Source organism: Hyperolius riggenbachi, chromosome 11 (genome assembly GCF_040937935.1).
Source record: "Hyperolius riggenbachi isolate aHypRig1 chromosome 11, aHypRig1.pri, whole genome shotgun sequence".
Lineage (NCBI taxonomy): Eukaryota > Metazoa > Chordata > Amphibia > Anura > Hyperoliidae > Hyperolius > Hyperolius riggenbachi.
This window is the reverse complement of record NC_090656.1, coordinates 175,627,355-175,634,992: the sequence shown is the minus strand read 5'-3', so window position 1 is coordinate 175,634,992 and position 7,638 is coordinate 175,627,355. Positions and strand designations below refer to the sequence as shown.

Here is a 7,638-nt window from a genome sequence, read left to right as displayed (position 1 = left end):
CCCAAGGTCTGGAATTGGTCCTTCTCCACAATGTTCCTCAGGGTCCAATCACCTCTTCTAGTTGTGCAGCGTTTTCTGCCACACTTTTTCCTTCCCACAGACTTCCCACTGAGGTGCCTTGATACAGCACTCTGGGAACAGCCTATTCGTTCAGAAATGTATTTCTGTGTCTTACCCTCTTGCTTGAGGGTGTCAATGATTGCCTTCTGGACAGCAGTCCGGTCGGCAGTCTTACCCATGATTGCGGTTTTGAGTAATGAACCAGGCTGGGAGTTTGTAAAAGCCTCAGGAATCTTTTGCAGGTGTTGTTGATTCAGATGATTAGGTTAATAGCTCGTTTAGAGAACCTTTTCATGATATGCTAATTTTTTTAGATAGGAATTTGGGGTTTTCATGAGCTGTTTGTATGCCAAAATCATCAATATTAAAACAATAAAAGGCCTGAACTACTTAGGTTGTGTGTAATGAATCTTAAATATATGAAAGTCTAATGTTTATCAATACATTACAGAAAATAATGAACTTTATCACAATATTTTAATTTTTTGAGAAGGACCTGTATTAGTTTCACTTTTTAAGTTGAATTACTGGCATAAATGGACTTTATGCATGATATTCTAATTTTTCGAGTTTTTACTTGTCAATCTTAAAACAGCTTCACAAGTTATGAAAGTTTAGTTCTTTACTGTACTTTTCAGAAAGAATTATGCTCCTGCCCAGCTTTTGATTACAACTGCCATCATTATTATCACAATGAGTAGATAGATAATTAGGACAAGGCGGTCCACCACCCGTGCTGCAAAAGTCCAGCCTGACTTAACATCATCCCGATCCCTGGCAACAATCAATTCTTGGTGTATTTGTAGAACTTCAGCCAACAATTTCTTTAATAGTTTAACCTCCACAGGAACTTTTATGCCTTCGTGTGTTTCCTGTTTTCTCGCAATATCCACACCCTTTTCAGTCTTCTTATAATCAGTAGCACCTGTAAAAAAAGATGTGTGTAAATAAAGCTGTTTTTTTGTTTTGTTTTTTTAGCACTGCAACTGCGGCTGGAGAGGTCCTGCATACCTGAGTGAGGATGGGCATTCCTGACATGTGCAAGTGGTGGTTGCTACCTGAAAACCTAGGTTTTAAGTTCCCTTTCATATTGTTTACTTGCCACCTCCAGAATGTAACCTTGCTTCTACACAATATTGGGCTCTTGGTTTTCCCTGGGCTTTTGTTCTGAAACCTTCTTCAAATCGCCTGGATATACCATATATACTCGCATATAAGCCAAATATTTGGGACAAAAAAAAAGTGTTGCACAAGTGTGTGTGGTAGGTGGTGAGGGGTCGGCTTATATGTGAGTCATGTGTAGGGATACACAAAGATTGAGAACATTAACTGAGAAGGCTATGGATGTTTCCTTTTAAACAATACCAGTTGCTTGTCCATCTTGCTGATCTTTAGCTGCAGTAGAGGTTGACACACACCTGAAACAAGTATGCAGCTAATCCAGTCTGACTTCAGTCAGAGCACCAGAGCTGCATGCGTGTTGAGGGGGTGTGGCTAAAAGTATTAGACACAGGATCAGCAGCAGAATCAGGCAACTGGTGTTATTTTAAAAGGAAAAATCCATATCCTTCTCAGTTTAGGTTCCCTTTAAGGCAGTGGTGTGAGATGAAGTATTACGCAGTGATCAACACCAGAAGAGTGAAAAGGGAGACCAGACAGTTTGAATCAGTAATAGAGGAGTAGCCGTAGGACAGGATAGAAGACACTGGGGATCATTGATGATATCATAGATCATGAGTTACTAGATAATGTTACCCCTGAAACTCAAGGGAAGCTGTAAACTAGCTCACTCAGGGCCACTGCACGCCAAAAAGCGAAGTGATTTTTCAGAGCGATTCCAGGCATGTGCCTAGCGATTTTCTAATCATGCCTTTTTGTGTAGCGGTTTTTATTTTTTTGTTACAGAAGCTGTTCAGTTCCAGCTCTACTGTAACAAAAACGCTTGGAAAATCGCTCTGATCTAGCGATTTTCAGAGTGATTTGCCACTCTCCTATACTTAACATTGAGGCTGAATCACCTCAGAAAAGCGCAGAAATGCTGCAGGACCCGCGTTTGCATTTGGGTGAAAATCGCATCCCATTCAAATACATTAGCCAATCGCTTTTCAAAGCTAGCGTTTTTAAAAGCGCTCAGAAGTGCTCTTGGTTTGCACCAGCCCTGTGCCTGGTTGAAAAAGAATTGACCACCAAATATCTGTATGGAGTGATGAAATGCTGTAAAAAAATAAAGGAAAAGAAAGAAAGCTCATCTTCTGCACAGAATGTAGAAGCAGAATATTGTTGCTGCCATTTAAGCTACATAGAGACGTTTAAGACCCTTTGATGAAGACTTTGTGAAGAGATCATATACTCTACAAGTGGAGTTATATTTATTATAGATTGGATATATATATAATGGCTCTGGGCCCCAGTGTAAGTTTTGCATTGTCCCCCCCAAGCACTCTTTACATAACAATTGATACGGCGCACCAAAACCTGCCAAGGACAACCACAGTGTCAAAGGTGCAAGTAGGGGATGGGAAACAATTTGTTAATGATTAATACTACAGTATGTAAAGCATTGGTAGAAGCGAATGTTACCAGCACGGGACCACTATAGAGTTAATACTGTGGTTGAGGTCCCCGTCACAGTCGCAACCTCTCTACACCCTATTACTACGCCACTGCATACATGCTACAGTGCACTAGCAAGAGTCAGTCTTTCAGAGGTTACCAATAAGCTGGGACACACCACGCTGTACAAGCGGCCCCTCTATGGAGTGAGATCTGAGTGCTGCCGCAGCCTTGCTCAGACTCGGCATGTCGCATATCTCCGCCGCCCAGTAACACTACCGGTTGTCAACGCTTGATGCACTTAATTTGCACCCGAATTGCACTGGTGGGCTGCAGACGAGAGGCTGAACGGCTCGGCAAACGCGCAGTTCAGCCGCCCATCTGAAAGGGGCCTAACTTTGCTTAGAAAAAAATACTGTTTTAGCTGGTATCACGGGCAAGGCAGTGTTGCACTTGCGGCACAAACCCGTTTTTTCTGTAATTTTCAATTCTGACTTAAAGAACACCCGAGGTGAAAATAAAGAAATGAAATAAACAATTGTATCTATCCTCCTTCTCCTAAAGTTGACCTTTTAAGATATTCCACAGTTTTATTTTATATTTAAATGTACTTTTTAAGTTTTTACTGTTATTGTTTTTGCTCAATGACACATTCATTGAAGTATGCCAGAGCTAAAAAAAAAACAACTATCAACTATTGATCCTTTTTATCTCTTTCCTGCTCTCAGAAGCTATGTTCTGCTAGGAAATTGTTTTATAGTTGTAATTTCTTATCAGTGATGGTCACACTGTAGTCTGACCAAGTCCTGACTCAGACATGAACTGCCACTTGCATACCTAATGTTTAACTCTTTCAGGCAGAAAAAATAAAAAAGAAACACAGCATAGTTATTTGTGTGCTCGGCACAGTCTGTACATACACATGTGTATCTCATCATGTCACATGTAACATTGGGTATCCTTTAAGATGATTTGTAAAATTATCAGTCCAGCTTTATGGGATGACTTATATTGTCCAGTGCTCTCCACTGTTCTCCAGATAAATAGTAAATGAACTGTCCCATGCCAACGCCTGTTTGTTTACTGAATCTCTTTACACCCTACTATATTTTTGTAAATACCCCCTATATCTGGTGTGGGGTACAAAATTAACTAGTTTGCATCAGTTACCTGAAGTCTGTACACTGCTGTGATGCAAATTACTTGCCATTATTTGATTAGTTATCAGGTTGTGCATGCATGGCCTAGCTGCTATTAATTATATGCAGCTAGTCTTGTATGCTTACTTTTTGTTCCGAAGTTAATAGTGGTCACAGTGATCTCCTGTTTTTGGGACTTCGGATTGAAGAAAAGAATGCGTGCAAGATATTTCATTATCCAGATTCTTATCCATCGAGGCACATCTGGCCGAGTTTCTGACAACATTAACATGTATAAAGAAAAAATGGAACCAATCATACTGATCACCATGACCGCCAGACACACACAGCAGAAGATACCTGCATGAAAAAAAATCAAAGAATTAAATCATAACTAAATGCTTAATTCAGTTTCTTTGTTAAAGGGCGACTGAGGTGAGAAGAAATGAAGGCTGCCATATTTATTTTCTGTTAAACAATATCAGTTGCCTGGCAGCCCAGTTGATCTATTTGGCTGCATTAGTGTCTGGATAACACCAGAAACAAGCATGCAGCTAATCTTATCAGATCTGACAATTATGTCAGAAACACCATGTGCTTGTTCAGGGTCTATGGCTGAAAGATTGTAAGCCTTCAGGCAGGGTCCTCTTTCTTATTTCTCCAACCTGTTGATGCACCTCCATTAGGCCTGGGTTCACATCTGCGTTTGCCAATGGAACCTGGCAAATGTGGCAGGACCCAATTTTCCGGTCCGTTTCGCTCAGCGTAATGGAAACAGAAGGTTTTGCAGCTACATAGGAACAAATAGAAAACTGACAGTTTTTACCTGATCCTGATGGCGGCTCTGTACAGCCGGCTCCTTACTGTACACCCATCCTATGAATCTGAGTGAACTTAACTTGCCTAATCCATATGCTCCCACCCAGTGACTGACTAAGCAGCATTACCTTGTACTCATACTGTGCTGCTTGATCTGGTTTTCATGTATTCCTGTTTTGTCTTATTGCTGTATGTCACCCTAAATAATGTCTGTAACCTTAACTAATGTACATCACTACGTAATATGTTGGCGCTTTATAAATGAATAAATATTAGAGGCAGAGGATCAGCAGGACAGACAGGCATCTGGTATTGCTTAAAAGGAACTCAATATGGCAGCCTCCATAGCCCTATATGCTATACACATACCATACAAGTCACATTTTTATTTAAAATAATATTTTTTAGGCCTGCTCCGCCTTGCTGTGATTGGCCGTGGTGCTGTGCCCATTTGCCCCACACACACCACCTCCTTCCCTGTCCGGCTGTGATTGGGTGTGGCGCTAATTGGATGGTGAGATGGCGTGCGCTCCATAAGGGTGGTGCACCCACTCCTGCCCCATGCAGCGTAGCACATGCCACCAGCTAGTTGTGTATAAACGCAACTAAAGTGTCTTTTTTTGCCATTATAATTAATAGTCGTAAAACTGATTTCTCCACTCAGGATCAGTTTACAGGTTCTTTCTCAGTGTATACGGAGTGGATACACTCAGGGCCGGCGCTACCATTCAGGCAGACTAGGCATTTGCCCTAGGGCCCCCACCACTTCAAAGGCCCCCTGCTGACAGAGTTGGTTTCCCCGCTGCTGTTTGTTTGTTTTTACTAAAGAAGCTTGAAAGTTCGAGCCAAGTGTATGCAGGCTGCCCCGCCTACCAGCACACTTCAGGAAGTTCCGCTGCCCACCCCCAGGCATTCAGCGGCTGCTGATTTGTGAGGTATAGTGATAGTGTCTGTGTGTACAAGCAGGGGGGCAAACTGTGAAGCAGAAGCAGCCTAAAGCATGGACACATCTCAGTGAGTCTGTGTTACTCACTGCACTGGGAGAGGGGGGTTGAGGGAGGGAGACATGCTGTGTCTGTGTGTGCTGACAAGGCTGGAAGCAGCCAGGAACACGGACACATCTCAGTGAGTCTAACTCACTGTGCATTGCATCTTATCTTTCAGCCTGCAGATGTCCTCTGATCTCCTGGGAGAGGGAGCTGAAGGATAGAGACAGGGCCGGCCTTAGGTTTCACAGCGCCCTGAGCAAAACCGGATTTTGTTGCCCCCCCCCCCCATAAGTAGCATAGTTGTCCCCATATAGGTAGCATAGTTGCCCCCAGTGTAGGTAGTATAGTTGCCCCATATAGGTAGCATAGCTGCCCTCAGTGTAGCTAGTACAGTTTCCCCCAGTGTAGTAGCATGGTTGCCCCCAGTGTAGTTAGTATGCCCCCAGTGTAGGTAGCTTGCCCCAGTATGCCCCCAGTGTAGGTAGTATGCCCCCAGTGTAGGTAGTATGCCCCAGTATGCCCCCAGTGTAGTTAGTATGCCCCCAGTGTAGTTAGTTTGCCCCAGTATGCCCCCAGTGTAGGTAGTATGCCCCCAGTGTAGGTAGTATGTCCCAGTATGCCCCCAGTGTAGGTAGTATGCTCCCAGTGTAGGTAGTATGCCCCAGTATGCCCCCAGTGTAGGTAGTATGCCCCCAGTGTAGGTAGCATGCCCCCAGTGTAGGTAGTTTGCCCCAGTATGCCCCCAGTGTAGGTAGTATGCCCCCAGTGTAGGTAGTTTGCCCCCAGTATGCCCCCAGTGTAGGTAGTTTGCCCCCCAGTGTAGGTAGTATGCCCCCAGTGTAGTTAGTTTGCCCCCAGTGTAGGTAGTTTGCCACCAGTGTAGGTAGTTTGCTCCCAGTGTAGGTAGTTTGCCACCAGTGTAGGTAGTATGCCTCCAGTGTAGGTAGTTTGCCCCAGGCAACCCCCGCCCTTAATGTGGCAGCAGGCCGGGCAGACACTGACTCACCTGACATCCAGCTCCAGCGCTGACGTCACTCTTCTCTCCCCGCCTCCGCTCCATCTGTAGTTAGAGCAGGCTACAAGAAAATGGCCGCCGTTTGTCTGCATTTGTGGACATCAGCGGCCATTTTCTTGTAGTCCTGCTCTAAATATAGACGGAGAGGACACAGGGAGACAGCGGGGCGGCGAGGGGCGGCAAGAGGCGACAGGGCGCATGTGCCCTTGAGAGCATGGCGCCCTGAGCGACCGCACAGGTCGCTCATAGCAACAGCCGGCCCTGGATAGAGACATGCTGTGACTGTGTGCAAGAAAAGGTGAATGGGTGGGAGACATCACTGGCTAGCTGGATGTCTGGAATACGTCCTGTACCTTTAAAAAGAATTCCCTAAAATCGCTGAAGCAGCTGGCAAGCTGGTAACTGTACAGAGGCTTGCCTCCTGCAGGGTCTGTGGGAAAAACTCAGCTCTTTCACTATTGTAAAAACTGATGTGGACAGCTACATAAGGAATTTCACAGGTTGAAAAGTTTTTAACAGTCCCTAGACTTCAGGAGGGCTGCTTTCTGACCTGTGTGAGAGACTGGCAGGGACAGGAGACACATTACAGGCAAGTAGCCTCTGTGTGATGTGGGATTGCAATACAGATATGCTCTCTGCTCTATGGCCCTGATAATGCACACCAAAAACCTCTAGCAGATCTGCAAAATGCTAGAGGTTTTTGAAGCAGATTTCAAAGCGATTCTAGGCATGTTTAGAGAGGTTTTCTAAACATGCCTAGCGGTTTTTGGAGCGTTTTTGTGTAGCAGATTTCATATATTGTTCCAGTAAAGCTGTTACTGAACAGCTTCTGTAACAAAAACACCTCGAAAACCGCTCTGATCTAGCGTTTTTCAGAGTGGTTTTCCACTTTCCTATACTTTATATTGAGGCAGAAACGCCTCAGAAATCTCAATAATGCTGCAGACCCCGAGTTTGCATTTGTGGAAAAAACGAGCCGCTCTGGTGTGCACCATCCCATTCACTTTCATTAGCCAAGCGGTTTCCCCCCTGCAAGCGTTTTAAAAAACACCTCAGAACCGTT

The 7,638-nt window shown here is 44.3% G+C and overlaps 1 protein-coding gene across 1 annotated transcript in view; it reads right to left on the bottom strand.

Moving 5' to 3' along the window:
• Window positions 1-704: 704 nt before the first annotated feature.
• The window catches only part of LOC137537917 (5-hydroxytryptamine receptor 3A-like), a 67,132-nt gene continuing 60,198 nt past the window's right edge, over window positions 705-7,638 (bottom strand). Inside the window, exons 8-9 of the mRNA XM_068259846.1 lie at window positions 3,900-4,112; window positions 705-985 (exon numbers count right to left, since the gene is read on the bottom strand). Coding sequence (XP_068115947.1) covers window positions 705-985; window positions 3,900-4,112 — 494 coding nt within the window. The remainder of the gene's footprint in view (window positions 986-3,899; window positions 4,113-7,638) is intronic.